Consider the following 13,613-nt stretch of genomic DNA (forward strand, 5'->3'; position numbering starts at 1 on the left):
TTGTCACCAGTCATGTAAAAGGTATACTTTGGCAGATTGTCAGTTACTGTTAATATGCATCAAAATTAAAAGTAAAAGCCAACCCCGTATCAAGCCCTGTACATATATATGTGTGTGTGTGTGTGTGTGTGTGTGTGTCTATGTATATGTATATGTATATGTAAATATATATATATATATGTATGTGTGTGTGTGTGTGTGTGTGTGTGTACATATATATATATATATATATATATATATGTACACACACACACACATATATATATATATGTGTATATATATATATATATATATATATATATATATATATATATATATATATATATATATATATATATATATATATATATACATATATCTGCTGTGCATGTGGTTGCTACCTTCAAATAAAGCCCTAACCTCATCAGAGCACCGTGTTGCAACCCTCAAATAAAGCCCTAACCTCATCAGAGCACCGTGGAGTACACCCATTAACGTCCCAAGCCCAGGACTTTTGTACAGGTCCAAACTAAGCTTTGTTTTTCAGGAAAATATGGCAAAGTATAGCCTACCTTTAATGTTCAGTCTGTCCAATAGATGTTAAGATATTTTAATAAGTGAAAAAGTCATTCATCCTCTATCAGCAATGAATGTGACAAAGTGTTATTAACATCCATCGAATGGTTGTTGAGACATTTCAGTCTAGACCAATGTGGTTGACCAACCGACCGACTGACTGCCTGCCCGCTCGCTCACCTGGCCAAAAGACAGACAGGCAAATTCTGTGTTTTTTCTCATCAAGCAAAAGTGAGCGAGATCCAATCTTATTTTGGAAAGAGCTTTGTCCGCTCGGCGTCACACCTCACTACATTTGCGGGGGGGTTTTCGATGCTGTGTCCACAATTTTGTAGCTTCCTCTTGGGAACATGCTGCAACTACCTGGTTTCTACTTTCTAAATACTTCCCAAGCTCACCTACTTGCTGTGGAGCTACACACCCAGGAATGTCCCAAACATAGATGAATAAGGAAAAAATAAGAGAATACAGGCAGAGGGTGGAGTTTCTGCCGATAAATACATCATCACACACTTTTAGTGGGTTACTTCTGTATGTCTATACATTATTTTTTAGGATAGTCCTGCAAAGCATATTTTTAAAGAACTCATTCCTCTGTGAAAAAGACTGTTCAAGTGCTCAAGACATGGTTCAGACATTGGAAAGCATTGACATATTTTTTTGTTTGATTCCTTTGGTCAAATCATAAGATTTGTTGACAGTAGGAAAAATATAAATTAACACCTGCCTTATCCTTGAGATAAAATTATGATGAAATTAAAACAAAACAAAACAAAACAAAAACCCAAATTCAGCCATGTCATTTGGGATGTTTGTTCATAATAGAAGTCTGACAAGAAAACACTGTCAACAAAACACTGATATCATTGCAAGTTACCAATGAAACACGCCAATAAAATCCAGACTTGGTTTAAAAAAGTTATGATGGGGTCAGAATCAAACGCCTAGAGAAGCGGGGCAAGAGCAAGTCAGTCAATATCAGCAGTTATAAAAAGAAATTGGTAGACTGGGCACAGATGGAGAGAATAGCGAAACAGCAAATGTGGGGGATTGGGGAGAAAGAGGGAGTAGGATGGTGTGTTCGCAAAGCCCAGGGGAATGCAGGGCATGAAGGGAAAAGAGAATGAGAGAGATAAAGAGGAATAGAGAAAAACCAAGAGTGGAAGAGTAAACAGAGAGGAAGGAGAGGGCTTGCCAGGAGACTCAGGCTTTGGCTGCCTTTGTTATCAGTTTGCACAGAAATGTCAGAGCACTGTGACATTCTCCCCTACAGCTTCCCTGCTGCCCAACCACTACAGTGTAACACACACACCACGCTGCTATAGATCACACACACAAATTGTGAGACAGCATATATGGACTCCAAAAAGCAAACACACAACATATGTGCATACATTAACAAACAGAACATAACTTAACATAACTTCATTTATACACATAGGCATGCTCTGCAGGGCTGTGTAGAGTGGTTTCAGGGGATAGCATTTGTGCTAGAGATTACAGCACAAATAGAAATTTATTTTTAAAAAACAGCACAGAGACGAAACAGAGAATATAACATTAGAAGAACAAAATAAAAACAAACAAAAAACATACATATATTCCACACACTGGCTTTTCAAATTTGCTTTAACAAACTATTTCCACAAACTGAGATGACCTGCAAGGTTTCTATCCTGTACTGTATGACTTATCATGTAGCTTTTTCTTTGACTGACCCTACTTCCACAAACTGAGTGGGCTGCCTGGTCTCTCTCAAGAGTAGAACTTCTCATGTGAATCTTTAGTAGCATACCTATCAGCAGTTATCTGGCAAACCTGAACAAACTTGACTCCACCAAAGTGAAGGGTGTAAGTCTGTCATGATAAACAGCCATGTGACATTCTGCTGATGTCATCTTCCCTCGTTTCACGATGGTCAGTGGGTTGGACTTGGGTTTCTGATTTCCACTGACGACGCAGCAGAGGCTGCTGTTTTACTAAAGTTATCAATGAGACTGATAAATTACAACATAACGTTACATTAGATGTGCCTAAAATCGATGTCAACAACTGTGACATAGCTATTTGCTACAGCCTGGTAGTTAATCATTTTTACCTGCATTTTAAGTTATGCTAATCCCTGTAGTACTGCCATCACAGCCACCACGGGTCGGAGGCTATATTAGCCTATATTCATGGATTGTTGCACCTGGAAGTGTTTCATGTGGTTGCTGCTGGTGTTACCTCCTTTACACCCAATTACCCTTTGACACAGATTGCATTTTGCTGCATTGTCGTGGCTTTTAGAAAAGTGCGCCCACATTCTCAACCGCTTCATCCTGTCCACCATCTGCCTTAATACTTTTAATACTAGGAGAGCAGCCAGCAGCGGCACAACAATAAACTTCATATGTCATCGCCTGATGCTGGCAGCTTTGTCATCATTAAGGGCAGGTTGCCAGCTATGTTAGAATAAGGTTAGACTGAATTAATGTTACACAATTTATGTCATAAATACTGATAACTGCACCATTTGTCAAGGAGTTTATTAGTATTTCAGGACCAACTCAATCACACACTGGTACCAATTCATACCAGTTCTTGATACCCATCCTTTGTCTTGGTTCATTCTCAGCTCTTATTGCATTGTTTTTGTTTGTGGCTGGCAGCTGTTTAGGATTACAAATACGGCAGATAATTCCCCCAGGAGTTGATGGAGTACAAAAATGAATCACAATGTTGCACCCTAGATGCTTTATGTATAACTTGTTTGCTAACAATAGTATATCTAGTTGGCTATATCAATCTGGTGATAGGGTTGGGCAATATGACTGTGGGAGCAATTCTGCTGCAGGCTGGCAAATCTGCAGCACTTGAAATTAAAATAATTATTATCTCAGGAACCTTCAAGCTTCTATCCTGAAAGAATTTCAGCCTTACTGTTCTGAGTCTTTTTTTTTAACTCAAATGTTTTCTCACATGAGGCTGTTGTTTTGTTGCATGCATAGAAGTTCCAAATTAAAAGAAGAAAATAATCAAATGTGATGGCGCACTGTTATTTTAAACCATTTCTCAACAACTTGAAGATACAACTTGTCATGATGCATTAGGCAATCTTTGTCATCAGTTGCCTTTTTTGGCACATGATGTCTTGCTAATCATGAGGAACCCCTTCTGAATTCTTTTTTTTCTGGTAACAAGGAACATTGTTGACCACAATGATGAGGAGATCTATAAACTATCTTTCCTCCTTAAACAAAAAAATCCTTTAAAAATCCATGATTATCGACCGAACACAGACAGGTTGTTAAATACAATTTGAATGACTGGCAGATAGATAGACAGAGCATTAAGATCGCATTTACACCTGAGCTGTTTGGTCTGCTCTAAACGGACCAGAGTTTGTTTACTCGGATAGTGCGGTTTGTTTGGGGTGGTGTGAAAGCTCAATCGAACTCTGGTGCAGACTAAACAAACTGGTGCAGTTCTTTGTGGTGTGAATGAAAACGAACCAACCGCAGGACTTTATAATAGGAGAAATATGATTTTAGCAGGATTTCTACAGCTGATCAATAATAAATCCATCTGCTGATCATGAAATATTTTGGCAGTCTCATAGTTGATCCTGACAACAGCCTGCACTGCCGCTACGGGCACGTGCAGCAGCACAGCATTTGCATTATTATCAGTTATTAAAACAGTCAGATGCCTCTGTTGAGCAACATTTTTCAAAAGTTAAGCTTATTAAAACCTTCCTGTGTTCAACAATTGGACAGGAACATCCGACTGTCCTCTCTGTCATCAGTGTCACTGCAGAGCTTGCTCAGACGCCGTCATATAATGACCTGATTAACAATCTCTCAGCAGGTGATGCAGACGTGTGCCTCCGTAGAGCAGCTGCTGAAAAATGCCTGTTTTATAGTTCTTCTGTAGTGGAACATATATGCAGAGTTTATAAAGTTTTGTGATTTGCATTCGTTAATGTGTGAGCATAACAACAAAGCAATTAGGATCGCGCACCCACAGCGGCCCTGTTAACGTGATCAATGTGCAGTCTAAAAATAGCCGCCTAATAATTCTTACAATCAGTTTCATTATTTCTTTATGAGCTCTCTGCGACACCAAAGAACATAAATATAAACTCTCTGAGCATTAAAGTGCTGCATGAACTCTTATCAGTCACATCATTTGATTTCCCTGCGAGGGTCCTGATGATGCATGATGACAAAAACTGTCCAATCAACAGTCACCTGTCAGTCAGCAGAACCTCATGTTTAATCCTCTTGGTTTCTTTTGACAAAGTGCAGCGTGAATGCGAACCAAACCAACTTGAATTGCAACAATGTAGCAATTTCACCCCCCCAGTCGAACCGAGTCCCTAGGACTATTAGGTGTGAATACGACCTAAGACTTGAATCGACATGATGAAAAACTGGACCATTGAGTGCACAGATCCGCAGGCATATGCAAGAAACACTCTTCAGAGCTGCATCCTTCAACCTATCTCTGAACTCAAAAAGATCTGGCAGCCATGGCAACTGAAGTACCAAGAAGCTGTCAGACCACACCATACTGAAGATAAAATCAAACTTCAATTAATTTAATTTTGCTTACTTTTGGTTTATTCAACCAAGCTATAATCCACTCAGGAAATAGCAGTTTACAGGAGGCTCAGAGTTATAAAAGCATTTACTTTGTATCTTTGAGATAAATGGAAAAATAAAGAACACAGCATCAAATAATTGCAAATAAAACCAAATTGAATTCAACCACGTCAAGCAAGAAGGTCTCTGGCGGATGATATCAGATCTAACTCAGTAATTCAAAATGAGTTTTTCAAAAATGTATCGATGCTGAGCTTGCAGAAGAAGAATCTTGCAGTTAACTTGTCTACTAAACAGAGTCAGGGCTTAAAACTACTATGATGATTCAGGTGTTTTTTCGAGGTCTGGCCCTGCTGGGGATCTGTCTTTTTTTGTAAATTTGCTCCCAGGTGGGCTCATTTTATACAAGTATGTAAGTGTGCAAGTGCAGTCTGAGTGTGCCAAACTGCAGACAACAACAGTAAAATCACTAACACACTCTCTAGGTCAGAAAACCACATTATCAAAACCATACCTGTAAGCATATAATAAATCACTTTTTTTCCCTTTTGTTTGTTTTTTACTCCCCCTATTAGTGCAGGATCAGAACATCATCATGCACTATTTAGTTTGACTGCACTATTCTAACAAGATTCAACTGTGCAAGTTTGTCAGCCTATTATTTTGGTCTGCATAGCTAGTACTGCCATGCTTTTGCTTATTTAATGTATACCATCAGATAAACAATGTCTGGATAAGCAATTCATGACAAAAGTTCAGCATAAAGTTGACAACTGCTCAAAATGTCTCTATGGGAAGCTGTCTGTGCATGAGAGTGTGTGCATGTGTTTTTTTTTTCCTCTGTCTGCCTGTTGACTGATCCCTCTTATCTGTGAAGCTCTGTTGGTGATTAAGGTTTTTGTCTGTTGGCTTTTTGTGCTAATGATGTGAGAACAAACATAGCCAGAACCATCATAGAATCAGCAGTGCGTAGCTTTCAATTTTACCCTCTTCCTCGTACTGTCTGTGCTTTCAACTTCTAACCATCTGGCTGGGACCTACATTCAGCAAACGGATTTCTCCAAACAATGTGTGCACTGCAACATGCTTGCCCTTAAGACACTTGACAGGTAGACCTGAGGGGCTCTTTTTTCAGTGAATCAGTGGAACACAGTTCTAGGTGAACAGCAGGGGCACACAGGGTGAAGCAACTGATTTTTGCTAATTTCGTCATCAGCACCATGTGGTGCAACTATGACAGTCGGAAACACTGGGACTCAGAAGAGTACATTTCAGTAAGTGTGATAGGAACTTGCAATAAAAGTTCCACATCACATCACTTCTTTCTTTCTGATAAAAGTAGTGAGGTCCGTCTTAAGTATCCTGAGAGGGTCTATAACAAAGCATCAGGATTAAAGGAATAATTCACACAAAGACAGATATTTTGTTCATCAGTTATTCACCCCTGGTAATGATGAATTTGTGAAGAAAACTTTGTTTTTCTTGCATACCTCCTCAGTGAACGAAGAATCAAAAAATGCAATACATTTTGATGAATTGAAATAGAAGAGGTATGCATAGGACAACAGCAAAACTATACTAACTCCGTCAACAAACCTGAACGCAAGTTGTGCGGTGTAATCCAAGCCTCATTTATCAAGTCACGAATCCAGTACTTCCCAAACTTGTGTATATTCCCTAAAACCTTATTATTTGAAACACTTTGCACATATAGACTGACGACTAAGCAAACACCTGCATTTGAGTTCTGAGCTGAATTAAATGCATGAGCAGGATTACAATTCATGCACTTAGCCAGGTGCACAACTTATACAGGGAAGTCTCAAATGGTAAGGTTACATCAAAAATACATGCTTTTGGAAAGTGCTGAGCATACGACTGGATAAGTGAAATTTTGTTTTTACTGCATGGGTTGTGTAAGAGTTTGTAATCAGAAGGATTTTTTTTTGAGCTAGCAGTTGGTTAAAACAGAAATAAACAAGAACTACAGTTTACAATTTAAAATTTCCAATGGTTATTGTATTTTTAAAAGCAAATATCTATAGTATCTATACTTTGGCTCAAGTAATAGAGTTGTGTATTTTGTCCACCATTGTGTGTATGCAAGGATACAATTTTATCAAGTTTGGGGTAGTGAGAAACAAAATGCTGTAAAAAGTTCTCACAAACACATTCCTTTCTGATGCATGGGATGTTTGAAGTTAAATGATTGCATGGTCAAAATAAAACGTAACCAAACTGTTTTTAAAAGCAAGGTGCTACTTAATAGTAATAATAATAAGCCACTTAATAGCCAATAAGGGATAAATAATTTAATTATTGTGACCCAGGGAAATTGTCTACCACTGGCACGAGATAAACAGAATAATTAAACCAGTTGTGTTGTGCAGAGAGTTTGTGAGCATTTTCTCTGTATATGGATTCATCTTTCGCAGTAGAGGCATGCAAGAAAAACTGTAGTTTCCACTAATTCAACATAAAACAGTGTTACTGATATGCAAATGATAATTTTCTGGCTGAAGTGTTCCTTTAAAGAACCTAGTTTTCAGAGTGCAGAAATGTTAATCCAGAACTAACGGCCAGTGTAGGAAACTATTTAACATTAAGAGACAAACAGAACCTGGCAGTGAACACCGTCACTGTGTCCAGGATGTTACTGCCTCCTTAATTTTCATCCAGGCATTATGTCATATATAAGCATTGCATAGTGGACTGTAGTCATTCACACCACAGTTGTACGTGTATTAAACAAGAAGCAATATCTCTGAATATTAATTTCCCCAAGCTTTAAAGACTGACACATGCATGCCTATAAAATCAGCTTGTTTTTAAGGTGACAGGAGGTTAGCAAAACAGAACTTTCCTGAAATAGAAACCCTGTACATTCAAACAACATTTATTTGTATTTCAGCCCAGTGAGGACAAAGCTGTCACCATGATAGCAACAGCAATAGCAGTGACAACAGCTCAGAGAGCCGAAAAAGAAGCTCTTGCGACGAAGTGACAAAAACATCTGAGAGAAGATTAAAATTTACAGCAGGAGCCAGAGGTGAATAGTCCTCTCAAAGGCTCTGCCAGCCTTGCCTCAAAATAATTCATTATGAAACACTTGACCATGAGACAGGGAGAAAAGGTAGTTATTATCCATAAAGTAACCATCTGTCTTTACATATTAATCATCAAAGGCAGGTAACTGCCAAAAAACTCTCAATTGATAATATACACGGTATTTTGATTTCCATTTAAATGTCAAATAAAATTTCAATTAGCTGTGACAGACGTGGTAAGAGAGTAAAGAGGGGAGGAAGCAAATATATATAGTAAAAATAAAATAGTTTAAGAATAAAATGTTACACTATTGAATGAATACTCGTATTTAACCAATGCAGGAAAAGCATTTGACAAGTATTTGATGATCAATACATTTTTAAAAATTTAAATAGCATCAGTGTTACGGTAAGGTGTGACAGGTGTAAAATAAGTTCTCTGTTTTTTTGTTCGCCATATTTGCAGTGTTCCAAATTGCATAGCCTACTTTTTTTCATTTTACTCAAAATTTTGTGCCAAGAATGCAACGGAAATATGAGCAAAGCTCAAGGCAAGTAAAAAGACCAAGACTGTACAAGTGCACCTACAGGATTACACTGAATAGTAGTGACATCACATAGCGGCTGATGATGCCTGGGTGCTGAGATGACCTGCAATCACACCTCTGATTTGCACTGATTCAAGAATCCTGTCCACCTCACTGTATAATATTTCCAAGTTCAGGTTGATTTTAACACACACAAGCAGATACATAGATTACAAAGTGTCACTATCTTAAGGTGTTAAAACAGCAGAGAGGGGAAGGGTAAAGAGAGGGTGCAATAAGTGCAATATGAGGCCGTTTACAGCTACAGTAAGCACAGCTCAAGTTATTTTATTCATAGAATAAACTAAATCACAGCTCAACAAAGGATAACCAACATAAGTTCTTTGTAATTTATTCCACAAAGTGTCACTATTTCAAGGTGTTGTCGCAGCAGAGAGGGGAAGGGTAAAAAGACGGTGAAATAAGTGTGATATTAGGATGTTTTTACAGCTACTGTGAGTACAGCAAGTTATTCTGATGTCCTAACATTTTACATAAAAGAAAAAAAGGGTTGCTGTTCATCACCATGACATTGAGAACTCTAATTTGAGATAAAACAGTCAATAGCAGTCTATAACAAAATGTGTTACAAAATATTTGCTTATTTTACATAAACTATAAATAAACTATTAAAAAATATATTAAACCAACACATTCAAAGTTATCACAAATTGCTGCTTTGCAGTGGGCTTCCAAATCTACATTTAATGCTCCAGGTATATTTCTGCATCTAATATTTACGCTTTGGTATGCAACTACCTTGATGTCAACACAAGCACATGGAAAACAACGCTAGGATGTCAACAAACACCCATGCTTACATGGATGGTTAGGATTAGGCAACAAGGGCACAAATAGTTAGGTTTAGGCAAAAGAAACACATGGTGAGGTATAGAAAAAAAACATGGCATTCACATGGGAAGCAAACACCAGACTCCTGCATGACAGTCCCTAGTTTGTTTGATCCATCCACTGTTTCAGAATCAGAATCAGAATCAGAAATACTTTACTGATCCTCGAGGGGAAATTGCCTTCTCCTGCCCTGTCCTATAGGGACCTTCATCCTCCTTATACTATGGCAATGCTTCAACCTGACGCCATCCAGCAGCGTATCATGTGGACCAACAGATTCCATTTGGCTGCATTCTCAACTTAAATCGACTGTCTACGCATGATTCTGCCACTGCAGGTGCCGTCCAGCTGTTCAGCAGCATATACTAACACCACAATCAGTTCCATCCAGCCTCATTCTTAGCTGACGACATCCAGCGGCTTACGACACAGATGCAAAAGGTGGTTTTTGGTGTCAGGATTTTGCGCCAAAAGCACAGCAAAAGCAGTGGTATTTTACGACGTTGGAATGCGTAAGGGCTGGCCCTACAGTAACCATTAAAAGTCATACACTGATGATACTGCTGTCTGAAACAGTAATACTGTGGCCTCAAGATGTAATAATAAATAAAAGGTGATCTGCAAATCATGGTGCTGAGATAAACTGCATGAACTTCAGTGTTCTCTGGAGATGTTCGTCTTGTGTTGATTCAAAAGATGACAGCATGCACAATATAGCCTAAATTCGACCCCATCGCCACAACAACACATAAAAATCCCACAGCGCGGGACACAAATATAGACATCGTCACCAAAGCCACACCTCAGCCTAAGATCACAGACATCACAAGTGTAGCAATCATAGTGTGTGTGATATTGCTGTCCAACTAAATCCAATAAAAGCCCTTCAATATAACAATGACACCTACCTGTAGGGGATCCCTCAAGCACCTCTCCTGTGTAGCGCGTCTCTTTGAAGATGGGCCGGTTGTCATTTTGGTCGATGACGGTGATCACTAGCATGACCGGTCCCTCAACAAGGTTTCCAGAGAAGTCTGTGGTTGAGACTTCCAGCTGTGTGGATGAAAAGATAAAGGAGTTTATTTTCTCTTCTGGGTGTAACTCTTATTCACAGTAATCTTTGTAAAATTGTAGGTGAGTGTTTCACAGTGTGTACTGTTATGCATCCAGCTACAAAACATCCCACCAGTCTTTTAATAGGAAGACAGCACTTTTTAAACACTAAAAACATCCCTTCCATTTGCCGTATCTTTCTCTTCATATTACAATCATGCTTAATAGTTGAATTCTCAACATTTGTCTGAACACGGATAAAAAGGTCACAATTATTCCGTCTTTGTTGTCAGTAGTGGGCAATTTCCCCTAATCACAATAATGAAATTATTTGTTTCTTAATTTGCTATCAAGTGCCTGAGTATTTAGTTGATATAGTGCCTTCACACTTACTTATAAATTCCAATTTGGGTAGTTATATACATGCAATCACTCAACCTCAAACATCCATGCAAGGAATCTTTGTAATTATCTGGTGAGATTTTTTTACTACATTTAGTTTCTTACTTCTCTTAATTCAAACTGTGTCCTTACATACATATGACTCTCTAGATTCCTTACAGGCACTTCCAGACATTCAAATAAAACCTTTGCCGGTTAGAGGAATTCTTCATTCATAAAATCATTATTTGCATATCAACTACTCACCCCGTCCTACATTGATTTCACAAAGAAAACTTTGTTTTACTCGCATGCCTCGGTAAATGAAAAATCCGAAAACTGAGAAAGGGCACACTATCCGTATCTGGACGTGTTTTAAATGGTAAGATTTTGACGATTTGAAACACATATGTTTGGGAAAAACTGAGCATGAGACTGGATAAATGAGACTTGGATTATACTGCATAAGTTGTGTGACAGCTTCTAAATAGATGTTTTGATGTAGTTTTGCTGTTTTGTAACACTGCTGCCTCTCACTCCAATTCATCAATAATTTTCTCCCCTGCTGTTGGATTTTTTGTTCTCCATAGAGACATGCGACACAAAGGTTTTTTTTTGTTTTTTTTTTCAAATTTAACATAACATATAGTGAGCAATTGATATACAAATGATCATTTCGTGGGTTAAGTATTCCTTTAGGATTACTCATCTCCTCCTCTCCACCACTTGCACCTCGTCTGTTCACCACCGAGGGATCTTCCATTGGCCCACATCATATATTTATGCATTCGGCTTCTCCCTACTCTGCAGTTTTGCTCGTCATACCCCCGGTTCACCTAGGGGACCATGCCGGCTTAACTGAGTAGAGTTTAAATATGCTCAATATAAATTCTGGAATCAAGCAGCTTTTAATGCATCGTGGGACAACTTAATCAGCCTACAGCCTAAATACTAAACAGATACCACTAAAGCTGAGCCTACTAAATAGATCAGTGTGGAGTTGAAGTATAGGATGAAAGATGCCCTCTGTCCTCTGTATCAGCTGACTCCAACCAGCTGCATTGTTTTTTAGTTGTTGTGTATATTAATAGTAACTCCTGTATTGTGCTCGAACAATTGTCAGGAAGCAGAGACAAAGAAACGCTTTCAGGTTCAACAAACACGTCTTGTGCACTCCTTTTTTTGTTCAGAAGCTCCTTTTGCTTGCGGCTAGTAGCTGGTCAGATGTCAAAACGCAGCGTTAATGATGCATAGCAATGGCTGAAAAAGATACAACTTTACTTCATGCAGAAAAACAGCAGTTTCATGACTAAAACCATTAACATTAAAGACATATTTGCTACCTGTGTTCATAATTGTAGGTAGGAGTTCCAAATTAACCATACCATATTTACCATTTAACACATTATTATACTTGCAAGATAACAGTCAAGTTTTTACTTTAAGGCAGGGGTCTTCAATGTTTTTTCAGGCCAAGAAGCTAAGAGTGAAAGTAAGCTGGAATCCTATAAAACTGAGCTGAACTTAAGATAATTCTCTGAATATTTTTGTGTCTTCTCTCGATTGCGCCATAGCTGCTAAATCAGCATAGCTGTAGCACATCAAGATGCATTAGCCTCTGCTGCTGCATTGTCACCGGTGGTTTTTGAGGTGGATGGTGTGTCAGAGTCTCTTGCTCAAAAAGTTACAAAATGACTGAATGATGAATGTGTGCACACTTGGAATAATAATACAGATAATTGGCCAATATGTTTCAATAGTATGTAAATGTTAGCTAACTAGTTTACCAAGCCATTACAGATAGGTGTCACAAACTACTTTGCTATGCAGTTACTCTGATGAACACCCACAGGGGTCACGGACCCTCTGCTGAACACCTGGCTTCAATGTGCAATTTAGCCTATTAAATAACTGACTGCCAAATTAATTGGGATGGCTCAGAGTGATTACCAGAAAAAAAAGAAACAGTTGAGAAACCCGTTTTATCTTGTTTATTAAGGTTCTCTCAGCTGTGGTCTCTTTAGTTGACTTTGATTATACAGGAGATTGTGTAATTCTGCAGCACTATATATCTGGTATATTTGTATTCAGTATAAATGAATAAAAGCAACAGACTGGGAAAATAAACATACACACAATTCCTAACTAAGATTGCTAGTGACTGGACACTTAACAACCTGTATGTTGCCAGTGCTTATTGTCACAAGATTGTCATCACTGATGATACAATCAAGCATCCATGCCTCTAGAAATCCTATCTGCAGATGAGACTACACACCCTATGAAGTCAGCGATCTGTATCCTATAAAGACACCATATGTAATGACATTACCTCCATTCCTATCCTAATCTGTGGCTAAAGAGATCACTTCACTTCCTTTATTAGCGCTGGAGCAGGGCTGGAGAGATTAATCAGGGGAAGAGAGAGTTAGCCAGAGAGGTTCCTCCTTTATCTGTGGCATCACATTACCAGCCTTTCCTCTTCCTATCAGTAATGCATGACATCACGCACCCTCTCTATCACATGGGTCATCCCACTCCTTTCCCTCTAT

At 38.5% G+C, this 13,613-nt stretch overlaps 1 protein-coding gene across 1 annotated transcript in view; it reads right to left on the reverse strand.

The window, feature by feature from the left end:
- Nucleotides 1-13,613, reverse strand: part of cdh13 (cadherin 13, H-cadherin (heart)) — a 368,162-nt gene that overhangs the window by 168,331 nt on the left and 186,218 nt on the right. Inside the window, exon 7 of the mRNA XM_088080115.1 lies at nt 10,536-10,680. Coding sequence (XP_087936241.1) covers nt 10,536-10,680 — 145 coding nt within the window. The remainder of the gene's footprint in view (nt 1-10,535; nt 10,681-13,613) is intronic.

This window comes from Plectropomus leopardus, chromosome 7 (genome assembly GCF_026936395.1).
Source record: "Plectropomus leopardus strain MGB_pleo_1.0 chromosome 7, ASM2693639v1, whole genome shotgun sequence".
Taxonomy (NCBI): domain Eukaryota; kingdom Metazoa; phylum Chordata; class Actinopteri; order Perciformes; family Serranidae; genus Plectropomus; species Plectropomus leopardus.